We start from the raw sequence: 12,468 nt of genomic DNA, 5'->3' as shown, positions 1-12,468 counted from the left end.
TTAACATGTGCTGTTTCTCCTTAGGATTTTCTGTTGCAGCAGACCATGCTGCGAATTAAGGATCCTAAGAAGTCTTTGGATTTTTATACTAGAGTTCTTGGAATGACGTAAGTAAACTGTATATTGGCGCCTGTAATGTTTAAATACACAGCTTTGCAAATAGAGGCAATGCTTTCAAATCTATTTTTAAAAATGGGTTAAAGTTCGCTTCATAAATCACAAAAGTCCTTCTGGCCCGCGGTCTGGGACTGCTGTCAGGGCCTCTGTCAAGTTCCTCGGTCCCAGCCAGGCTCAGTGGGCTGCGAGACAGCAATCCTTGTATTTTCTCTAATTCCCTTCTCTTTGAGAGCTGTCAGTTAAATCCTTCGTATGCCCAGACCCTTTTGATGTTAGAGCCACTTTTAGCCTCTTGTTTACTTCAGAAAAGGTATACATATAAAGACATACTACTTAGAAAATGAATGAGTTTATTCAGGAAACAGGTTTCAGAAGCAAAAAAGGGCCCTTGGAGCTTAGGAGAGAGAAAAGCAAAGGTAACTCCTGGAGAGAAGAAGAAAAGAAGAAGAGGGGGACAGGAAAGGCGTGGGCGGGCTCCCAGAGCTTACTTTTCTTGCTTTGAGGTTTTCTGTTTGTTTTTGATAATAAAGATAAAGAGTAAAATGATCTTTAATTTACTGCCTGGGTTATAACCTCCATGACATTGAGAGAAAAATTTGGTTCATACAGTATATGTCTCTGTTTTAAAAATGCAACCAATTCAGAAAAATACGAAATGAAAAGTAATAGCCTCCCTCTCCCAGTTCTTCTCCCCAGAGATAACTGCTGTGAACAATTTCTTGTAATTTTTTTCAGAAAAAGTATTTTGCATATATTCATGGCATATTTAAAGGACAGAATGAAACCAAACTAATTGCACACTTGCTGTTTGCAGGCATTTTACACAGTATTTCATTCCATCTTCAGAGTAGGCCTATAAGGTAGCATATGTCTCCATTTTAACATATGAAGGAAGAAACCAGAGGTTAAACATTAAGTAACTAGCCCTGAATTTGAAGCCAGGTTCCTATGAACTCCAACGCTGACCTTGTTTTTAAGAGCCCCCAAGTGGGGGGTGTGACCTTGTCCTGAAAGATATGCACAGCTGAGAAAAGCAAGTTTCAGCAGGGTCATGTGCTGCATCTTCCTCCTGATGGGTCTACAAGGCTGTGCAGTCTGCTTAGTGTTTCATGACTGCAGTATTTGAGGTGTTGGATTCTTTATTATAAACAGATAGAGTAAATCTTATTTGTGGTAAGTCAGTGCATAGATTTTATTGGCCAGGGCATGTTACATAGCAGTGATAATCAAAAGATTTCAACAGAACTCTAGAAACTTTTCATTTGTTATGCTTCAGTCATTCCCTCTTATTATGAACTAGAGGCCTCGTGCATGCAATTCGTGCATGGGGGTGGGGAGGGTCCCTCAGCCCGGCCTGCACCCTCTCGCAATCCAGGACCCCTCGGGGGATGTCCGACTGCTGGTTTAGGCCTGATCCCACCGATCCCACAGGGATCGGGCCTAAACTGGCAGTCAGACATCCCTCTCGCAATCCGGGACTGCTGGCTCCTAACCACTCATCTGCCTGCCTGCCTGCCTGATCACCCCTAACCGCCTCTGCCTTGGCCCCCGCTGCTACGGCTTCGTCTGGAAGGACATCCAGAATGACGTCCAGAAGGTCGTTTGGCTATCCAGTCTAATTAGCATATTATGCTTGTATTATTATAGATGAGGTCATGTTGGAGCATTTAATCCTAATCTAAAGAAAATTATATGAATCCTCATACTACCCTAGTCCTTGCAAAATAATTTTATACTCTGAATTCACTTTATAGGCCATAACTTCACTGATCTTTTTTAAAACCTCAGGATTAATAATTTGTCTACTCCTTCTCTCACATCAGTCTCTCCTTTTCCACTGGCTCTTTTTCCTCAACCTACAAAAAAGCTTAAGTCGTCTCTATTCTAGGATAATTCTTGCCCTCTGCTCTCTGGCCCTCCTTCCCATCGTCACCCACCATCTATGAAGGTGGATCACGCTGCTATTTGACTTGCTCCCCTCCCATCCTCTTCCAGTGCAGGCAGTCCAGCTTCTGCTGCCCCAAGCTGCGGAGACTGCCTCACAGGACCTTTCCATGTCTGGTGACCTGTTCCCAGTCTCAGTCCTGTTCGACCTTTCTGCAGTATTTGATGCTGTTAACCACTTAATTGTTGACAGTCACATCTTCTGTGTCCTTCCTTCTTTCTTACCACAGATCCTCAATCTTTTCCCTAGTAGTTTTGGCTTAGTAAGAACTCAGTACATTTATTTATTTATTTATTTAAAAAGTATTTTTAATTTAAGTTTTATTTTTCAATTATAGTTTACATTTATTTTATTTTTTTTTATTTCAGAGAGGAAAAAAGAGGGAGAGAGAGATAGAATCATCAATGACGAGAATCATTGATCAGCTGCCTCCTGCATGCCTCCTACTGGGGATCAAGCCCACAACCCAGGCATGTGCCCCGACCAGGAAACGAACTTTGACCCCCTGGTTCATAGGTCAGTGCTCAACCACTGAGCCACATGGGCTGGGCTATTTTGATTTAGTTTCAGATGTCCAGGTTAGTGATTAGATAATCATACTTTCAATGCACTTATTTTCTTTAACTGAATGTCATATACCTGAAAGGACAGTAAAGTAACACATTATATTTTTCAGTAAAAATAAAATTTTATTTCAAAGGTATCTTTTGCCATTTATAAACAAGTACCATAATTCTGGCTAAGTTTCATTATATTTGAAGAACTGATGATATTTGAAGAAGTGATGAATTATAAAAAGTTTGCTTTTTAAATTTTTATTTCACTGATATTTACAGATGAATGGGTGTTGTTTTTTAAATCCTCACCCGAGAATACTTTAAAAAAAATTATTATTGATCAGAGAGAGAGAGAGAAACATCAGTGTGAGAGAGAAACATTAATTGGTTACCTCCACCAACCAAGAATCAAATCCGAAACTTGGGTATGCGCCCTGACAGAGAATTGAACCTGCAATCCTTCGGTGCACAGGACATGCTCCAACCAACTGAGCCACAGAGCTGAATAGATTTTTTTAAATGAGATATTTTTCATTGGCTTACCTTGCTTTTCCTATGAAAATGGCCTTATTACAGAGTTATTCTTAGTAGAACTTGAATGTTGTTATGTTGATTTTAGTATGAATCAACCTTTCCTGTTGTTAATTGATTCAGGATTGTTGTTTAATTTCAGGCTACTCCAAAAATTAGATTTTCCCACCATGAAATTTTCACTCTATTTCTTGGCTTATGAGGATAAAAATGACATCCCAAAAGATAAAGATGAAAAGGTAGCGTGGGTGTTCTCCAGAAAAGCTACACTTGAACTGACACAGTGAGTATGAGTTTTTATCTTTTTATATATTCTATATTTTTTAAAGGCTTGTTTTTGTACACTGTTTTCCCTTACCAGCCTAATTCAAACCTGGTCTACCTCACCACTTTGCATTTGTAACAGGATGTTTGAGTACTTTTTCATGGATCTTTTGGTCTTTGTATTGGTCTTGTGGCATAGGTAGGACAAGTAAGATCATTTGCTTTTTAGGTAGAGAATCTAAGACTGAAATGGCAAGATATTTGCCAAACTATAGCTAACAAATGTTTAAGTACTACAACTAAGTCTTCATAAAATGTTGAAATAGGTATTCCTCTTTTTATTCTTTATGTTGTTTCTGTGCACTGTTTTGTTGTTGTTGTTAATCCTCACCTGAGGACATTTTTTTCCATTGATTTTTAGAGAGAGTGGAAGGAAGGGAGGGTAGGTGAGTAGGGGAAAGAGAGAGAGAAAAAGAGAGAGCGAAACATCGATGTGAAAGAGACACATGGATTGGTTACCTCCTGCACACTCCCCAACTGACCGACTGGGGCTGGGATCGAACCTGCAACCCGGGGACATACCCTTGACCAGGAATTGTACCTGCAACCCTTTGGTCCTTGGACCGACACTCCAACCATAGAGCCACCCTAGCCAGGGCTCTGTGCACTCTCTAATAACCAATAAACAGCATTTGTTTCAAGATATGTGATTTAGTGTGTCCCCTGGCTCAAAACAGCTCTGGAATCAGACAGACCTAGACATGAGTCTTGACTCTGACAGTAGCTCTGTGACTCTGAACAAGTTATATCACCTCCATAAGTGACATTTTCATTATAAAATGCAGATACCCTAATATAGCTCATGGAGCTGCTATGAGGATTTTACTGAGCACAGTAAGTGATAGTTGCTTTTGTTATTGCTATCCAGATGCCTGGTTTAGTCTCCTTAGTCTAGTTAAAATCATACTTTGCCCATTTGTCCTTTCTGTAGTTGAAAACTTAATATTTATAACAGCAGAGATTAGACCAAGTATATCAAATAACATATATGGTAAGATTTCAAAGACAGATTGTTGCAACTTTTTTTCAGAATATCTGTTCTGCAGGTCCCTTGTAATTGTGTTTTCCTTCCTTTCATAGCAATTGGGGCACTGAGGAGGATGAGACCCAGAGTTACCACAGCGGCAACTCAGACCCTCGAGGGTTTGGTATGTTTCCCTACTTGTATATAATATATACTAGAGGCCTGGTGCACGAAATTCGTGCATGGGAGGGGTCCCTCAGCCTGGCCTGCATTCCTCACAATCTGGGACCCCTCAGGGGATGTCCGACTGCTTGTTTAGGCCCATTCCCGTGGGATTGGTCCTAAACAGGCAGTCAGACATCCCTCTCGCAATTCAGGATCACTGGCTGCTAACCGCTCGCCTGCCTGCCTGATCACCCCCAACTGCTTGCCTGCCTGCCTGATCACCCCTAACCACTCTGCCTGTGTGATCCCCCCCAACTGCTCACCTGCCTGCCTGATTGCCCCTAACTGCTCACCTGCCTGCCTGATTACCCCTAACCGCCTCTGCCTCGGCCCCCGCCCTGGCAGCTTCATCTGGAATGAGGTCCGGAAGGTCGTTTGGCTGTCCGGTCTAATTAGCATATTACGCTTTTATTATTATAGATGGATTTGTGTGCTGTTTGCACTGCATTCCTTTTTATGATTCTAACAGATCTAAAGTATTAAGTATAAGTAATTTATTAGGAGTAGGGTTATTGTTATTTTTGTTTTCACAAATAATTTTATTTAGGAGTTGTTTAATCTCATAATCTCATTCTAAACATTACATTTACTCTCAGTGATTTTACTATTCAGTCTCTGTGTTATATTTCCAGTAGACTTTTTTAAAAATATATTTTATTGATTTTTTACAGAGAGGAAGGGAGAGGGATAGAGAGTTAGAAACATCGATGAGAGAGAAACATCGATCATCTGCCTCCTGCATACACCCTACTGGGGATGTGCCCGCAACCAAGGTACATGTCCTTGACTGGAATTGAACCTGGGACCCGTGAGTCCACAAGCTGACACTCTATCCACTGAGCCAAACCGGTCAGGGCTCCAGTAGACTTTTTAATGTAAAAGACAAAAGCTGTGGTGAATAATAATCTTGATTTTTGCTAGCATATACTTCTGCCTTGAACTAAATCCTTTCAGTCAAGATAATGGGATTGCAGGCTTAAATTGGCTGTTATATAGTCACTGTCAACCACAAACCTATTAAGTATGCATAAATGATTATTCTTTTGTGTAGGTTATTCTTAATAGATTGAATAACCTATTCTTAATAGTTTATTCTTAATATATGAGTCAATTTTGGCCTTATTTTCAATAATTTATAATTCAGAGCAACTAATTAATTTATTATACCCAGCCAGTTAGACTTAGATACTTATTCTTTAATACAGGGCCAGGCAAAAGTAGGTTTACAGTTATGAGTACATGAAACAGTTTATTGTTATATTTTTATTTACTAATTATTGTATTATTTTCCATATCAACAACTATAATTCTACTTTTGCTTCACCCTGTATATTATAGTTTTCTAACCTACTTGATTCAGTCTGTCTTTGGATGCCTTTTGTTTTGAAATACACTAGTTTTAGAAGCCACTTGGCCACCCTGTTGTAATGATTTCTTCCTCTCTTTGCCTTGTTTTGGGGGTGGTCACCTAAGGTCACATCGGAATTGCAGTTCCTGATGTACACGGTGCTTGCAAAAGATTTGAAGAACTGGGAGTCAAATTTGTGAAGAAGCCTGACGATGGTGAGTTAGAGAACATTCACTGAGCACCCACGGGAAGGGCACCGTTGTAGTAAAACCCTTTTGGTTGCAAGTAACTTTGAAGAAGTCTACTTCAGCCAGCTTAATGAAAGAAGGGAGTTATTGGAAGAATACCTGCTTATTTAGGACCTGAAAGATAGCAACTACGGTGCTTCACAAGGAACTAGACACAGGATATGGGAGCCATCAAAGACCTAGGCTCCTCACCTACCCTCGGACCCCACCTCATTCTCTATCTCAGGTGTTATCTAGCCACCCCAAAATAAGTTACTTAAAGTCTACTTTATCTGATATTAATATAACTATACCAAATCTCTTCAGTTAATAATGGCCTGGTATTTCTTTTTCACCTTTTACAACTTTTGCATGTCCTTAAGTTTTATATATGTTTCTTGAAATAGTATATGTCAAGATTTTGTTGGATTCACATGTAGTATAATTTATTTTACTTAGATTTGTTTCTGCCATCATAATTTATTATTTCAATTTTTATTTGAAACTCTTCACTGTTTTCACTGTTTCATTTTAATTCTTTCTTTTTGTTTCAATTAAAAGATTTGATATCCAGATATTTTCCCCAATAGGAAAAGAACCTGTTCCCTTTTACTCCCATCATGTTACTATTGCCCAGACTTGGATATGATTCATTTTTTAAAGATAATAAGTATGATTTCAAAGTATTTGATCACCTTTTCTTCATACGTCTCTTACAGCATTTTTAAGATTTTTCTGTCCCTTTATTAAGTACCTCAACCCAAACTGTTTTCAAAGGATTTGTGAGATAAACTTTTGAAGCTTTGTATGCCTGAGAACCATGCCTTCAGACACAAATGGCAGTTTTGTTGAATATAAAATTTTAGGATTATTTTTCTTCAATCTTGGACATAGAACTCCATTGTCTCAGTTTTCCAATGTTGCTGTTGAAAATCTGCTGTCTGATTTGTATTCTTTCGATTTTTTTTAATTTATTGATTTTTAGAGAGAGAGGAAGGGGGAGAGAGAAACATCGATTTGTTGTTTCACTTATTTATGCATTCATTAGTTGCTTCTTGTATGTGCCCTGACCGGGAACCCACGACCTTGGCATAGCAGGACGACACTCTAACCTACTGAGCTACCAGCGACAGCTGATTTGTGTTCTTTTGTATATTATCTTCTGTTTTGTTCTGGAAGCTTTTAAAAATTGTTATTTCTTTTTCCTTGCCTTCTTTCTAGGAGATTTCCTTAAACTGGCATACCAGTTGAGAAAAAATTGAATTTTTTTCTCAAATGTATCTGTTCTGATAGTCATCTTTTGTGTTCTCATCTTAACACAATATAACACAATATAACAAATATATTGTGTTATTTCAGCTATTATAATTTTGCCTCCTAAGTTTTGCTTGATTGCTTTAACTTTTCTTTCTTTTTTAAATATATTTTTATTGATTCAGAGAGAGGAAGGGAGAGGGAGTGAGAGACAGAAACATCAGTGATGAGAGAGAATTATTGATTGGCTGCTTCCTGCATTCCCCACACTGGGGATCGAGCCCACAACCCAGGCATGTGCCCTGACTGGGAATGGAACCATGACCTCCTGGTTCATAGGTTAACGCTCAACCACTGAACTGGGCCCTTTAACTTTTCTTGTTCTTGATTCATATTGGTTATATTTCATATTCCTCATCACTTTTACATGTTTAATTGTTCTTGGTCCATTGGTCTAATATTTGTTCTTCTGTTTGAATCTATAATCCATTGTTTATTTTATGGTTATGTTCCTCAAATTCTTGTTATTTTGGTCTCAGAGGGTGTATTTTTTATTGCAAATATTAGGTATCCCAGCCCATCAGGCAACGTGAATGAGGGGAAAGCCAGATTCAATCTTGACAACCCAGTGACAGGAAGGTGGGCTGGGCAGAAATCCCTAGGCACTGAAAACGACAGTTAAACACCTCACATTCCGCAGAACGAGTCTCTTGCTTAGATCTTCCTGCTTTGTCCCTCCAGGACTACATATTAGCAGTATTACTAGGAGACATTCCTGAGATTGTCACCCCCTAAGCCTGGTTGTGTGGAAAGTGAAGGCTGGAGGGGATCAATCGGTTCCCACGTGTTTTTCTCAGTTCCCCACAGGCTTCTGTGTCCGGTGCCATTATTTACTCCCGAGGACATCTGAACCAGGACCACGCACCCTCTCCCACTCCCTCCCCCTCGTGTGGGGGTGGTGCTGATGCCCCAGCCACTGGGAGGAGCAAGAATCAAATTAACAAAACTCTTCCTGTTTATTCTCCCACAGGCATGATGGACTGCCATGATGGTCCAGGCCAAAAGTACCCCCTTCCACATAGACCAGTTAAACAGGCACCCTACCTCATCCCCACAATTCCTCTCCACAACCCAAGCGGTTCTTACTTTTTCCCCTACTTGCTATGTTCCTCTGGGGTGGTTTTGGGGAAAGGAACTAGAGACAGGAGTCAACTAATTCAGCACCTTAGTCCCATAAATTTCCAAGGTCAATATTGTTCCATTTAAGCAAACAGCTCTACTTGCTAGACCTACTAGCCTTTCTACCCCAGTTATGAATTCCTGTGAGAACGAACCAGATCGGCAGACCTTGGGTTTCCCAGAATAGTCTTCACAGGGTTGTATGATTCGAGCATCTGGGTCTTTTGGCTGTGGGTGAGCCATGCCACCTGCTCTCCTCGAGCACCTCCTTCTTTTCTTCTTCCTCTAAAATAAGACAATTTCTGCCCTGGCCAGTTTGGCTGAGTGGATAGAGCGTCTGCCTATGAACTAAAGGGTCCCAGGTTTGATTCCGGCCAAAGGCACATGCCCAGGTTGTGGGCTCGATTCCCCCCCAGTAGGGGGCGTGCAGGAGGCAGCCAATGATTCTCTCATCATTGATGTTTCTAGCTCTCTATCTCTCCCCCTTCCTCTTGAAATCAACTATATATATATATACACATTAAAATAAGACAATTTCTGTAATGACTCAGCTGGTAGCATGAAGTGATATTGTAAAGAGGAGGGACTCACCTGTTACCTAAAAGATGTATTCAGTCCCACAGTCTATTTCATTAGAGTTGGTTTCCAGTATGTGTAGAAGATAGAATATTAGTCATTCCAAAAAACATGCATTTGGGCAACAATGACAACAGAATTTTTAAAAATTAATACTATAAAGAATGCAAATTAAATTTGAAGTAACAAAAATCTTTTAAAAGTTTTTCAGTTTTTTTTAAGTCTTTTTAATAATGAAAATCATTTCATTTTACAGGTAAAATGAAAGGCCTGGCATTTATTCAAGATCCTGATGGCTACTGGATTGAAATTTTGAATCCTAACAAAATGATAACTATTATTTAGGTCTGTGAGAATAATCCTTTGAGATGTCCATAAAGATACCGTGGGAGTTAAAAAAGAGAGACAGGGAAACTGGATATATTCAGATAACAGAAGCATCGAGGACTGATGGTTCATTGTCTCAATTCAAATTATTCTTAAGTGCATTTCCCTTCCTGTGTCAGCTGTGCTTTTCACCGACCTGATCAGTCCCTCTAGTTTTAAAGTAGTGCTTTGCCTTGTGTCCTTGAATGTGGTTGTGTAACATTAGTTTTTTAGGTAATAATTAGGACAGTTCCCTTCAGAGGCCGCATTTGCCTTCTCCCTCCTAACCTGACTTCTCTCCACGTCTGCCTTTCAATCATCATTTTAAAAAAACCACATTTAACATGTTTCCTTCTGGGGTTTCAGTCCTCAGAAATAACGTTTCACAGTGGAAAGTAAAGAACCCTGAACAAAAACAAAACTTTCTGTGCACTTCAAATAGTAGAAAGCGTTTATTTTACAAGAGAGAAGGCACTCTTGGGAGGAACTCAGAATCATGCCGAGGAGGATGCTGACAGAAAGACTAATTTCTTCTTATGTATAAAGTGCTTTCCAAGTTCAAGGACTAACCTCTTTATTTCGGGGATGGGGAGAAGGGTGGGAATATTTTTCCTGGGTTCGCAAACACCGGATTAGGCTGTCAGCATGCTTTATCTTGCTGAATCCTCCCAACTATCCTGTGAGAAAGAACACAGGGTAGACACGTAAAATAACTCTCATTAATGGAAGGCAATACAAATAGGCGTGAGTACTCAAAATTCCACCATTATTTTTAGCATTCAGATGTACCTCATAAATGAGTACCTCACAGGACGTCCCCCGCTAGCCTCCTGTGGTAAAACCTTCAGTGACTTAGCCTTATCCTCTCAGCTCTCGGCCTGAGAACCTCGGTGAGGGAGGGGGCAGTGGAGGAAGGAAGTCTGTAGCCCTCACCTGCTCTGGGGGTGCCCGGTTGTTCTTGTGTGAGTGGTGCTTGTGTTACCTGTGAAGAGCCCTACACTAAGGTCTTTCAGATGCCGGTCGTCATTTAGGATAAATTATGACCAGTGATAACTTAGGTATCAGAAATCAGCTCAGTGGTCTTCTCTGCCATGATTGACATTTGATGGATTTTAAAAAAACCAAACTGACTTTAAAAAAATCTCTTAAGGCCCAGAAAATAAGAATATCCAATTTTTTTTTAACTACATTTAGTTTTTCTATAGACTGTGGTGGAAGATCTTTGGGTAGGCCATGCCAACTGTGCTTACACTGGTAGAAGCACTTTGACATTTCCTTTCTGGATGGAATGGATTTATGTGAGCAACTCAAACAAATGGCCATACTTATAGACTGAAATAAAATAAGCATTTAAATAAGACTGTGTTTAATTTGTAAACTCTCCAGCATGTTCTTTCTTAAAAGAAGAAAAAGGCTGCCCTCAGGGAGTAGTGCAAGGATGTGAAGGGGCTTGCAGGCTCGTTCTAAACTGGGAATAGAGATGTAATTCTGTATAGCAGATAATTCCTATGGATAAGGAGGTGTGGGAAAGGTGGGAAGAGGGAAGGAAGGAAAGAATAAAGGGTGGAAGAAGAAAAAAGTATAAAGAAGAATGGCCACATGTCAAAAGGTGAGTTGTGGGAACCAGCAAAGACTAGTTTCACATGTTGGGTATAACATCATCAAATGGGCGCGTTATTAGATTCATAAATTCAGTCATTTAAACCTTATTTTCACAGAAGAAGCCTTCTGTACTTGCTAAGTAAAACTTGTCAAAACATAGCCCTTGCTTATTCCTTAAACTCATCCTTATATGCATTGAAAAAATAACTATTGTATCACCAGCTTTGCTAGCAATTAGGACAACTCACTTCCAAATTAACCTACCTGAGAAGTGGTGATATGAAAGGGTGAGGTTGACCTCAAGAAGTTTTCCTTATGGCGGTGTAGTACTCCATTGTGTCTAAGAACTATATGCTTTAACTCATGTGGAATATAAAACAGAAACTTATGTACACAAACAGCAGTGTGGTGGTTGCCAGAGGGAGGGGTAGGGGAAGGAAGGGGTCCTAATATGAGGTGACAGGAGATTTGACTTTGGGTGGTGGCACATGGTCCTATATGCAGATTTTGTAAATTAGTAATCCACACATATAACCTATATGTTCATGTAGACTAATGTCACCCCAATAAAATTTGAAGTAATGGGAAATAAAAATACATACATACATACATACACAAGACGTTTTCCACAGGTGTTTTGAAGTAGGAGCTGATGGCTGAGAGGGTCCCTTATGGCTTCCCTCCATAGCATTCTGACCAGGATTTCACACAGTGTACATAACTATTTCTTAGTAGCACAGCTGCTTGTGAAGAGGGTCATATCAGTAAGGATGCTTGTTGCTGGCAATGAGACCCAACTTTACCAAATGTAACAAGCACTTCAGCGGTTCTAGACTGGGTTGATGGAGGGTTCAGACATACCAAGAACCTCCATTTCTTTCCATCTTTCTCAGCCTTTTATTGGTTTCTTTTGGGGCTAATAATATTTGTGACCAAAGATGCCTACCATGGCCCTAGCCAGTTTGGCTCAGTGAATAGAGTGTTGGCCTCAGACTGAAAGGTCCCGGGCTCAATTCGTCAAGGGCATGTACCTTAGTTGCAGGCTCGATCCCTGGCCCTGGTTGGAGATCACGTGGGAGGCAACCAATCGATGTGTCATTGATGCTTCTCCCTCTCTGTCTCTCCCCTTCACTCCACTCTCTAAGAATCAATGGAGAAATATCCTGGGTGAGGATTAAAAATACCTACCATGATTCCAGGTGTCATGTATAAACCAACAGTGTTCAGTGAAAATAACCTTTTTTCCCTTCGCA

General features: G+C 40.1%; 1 protein-coding gene across 1 annotated transcript; it reads left to right on the top strand.

The window, feature by feature from the left end:
* Nucleotides 1–28: 28 nt before the first annotated feature.
* On the top strand, nucleotides 29–10,973 carry LOC102436977 (lactoylglutathione lyase-like). The gene is made up of 5 exons (XM_006108911.3): nucleotides 29–107; nucleotides 3,293–3,433; nucleotides 4,555–4,622; nucleotides 6,137–6,226; nucleotides 9,504–10,973. Exons 1-5 carry the CDS (start codon nucleotides 46–48, stop codon nucleotides 9,590–9,592), a joined length of 450 nt encoding a protein of 149 aa, XP_006108973.2. The 5' UTR covers nucleotides 29–45; the 3' UTR covers nucleotides 9,593–10,973.
* Nucleotides 10,974–12,468: the final 1,495 nt, after the last annotated feature.

Source organism: Myotis lucifugus, unplaced genomic scaffold, assembly GCF_000147115.1.
Source record: "Myotis lucifugus unplaced genomic scaffold, Myoluc2.0 scaffold_4280, whole genome shotgun sequence".
Classification (NCBI taxonomy): domain Eukaryota; kingdom Metazoa; phylum Chordata; class Mammalia; order Chiroptera; family Vespertilionidae; genus Myotis; species Myotis lucifugus.
This window is presented reverse-complemented; position numbering and strand designations above follow the sequence as displayed.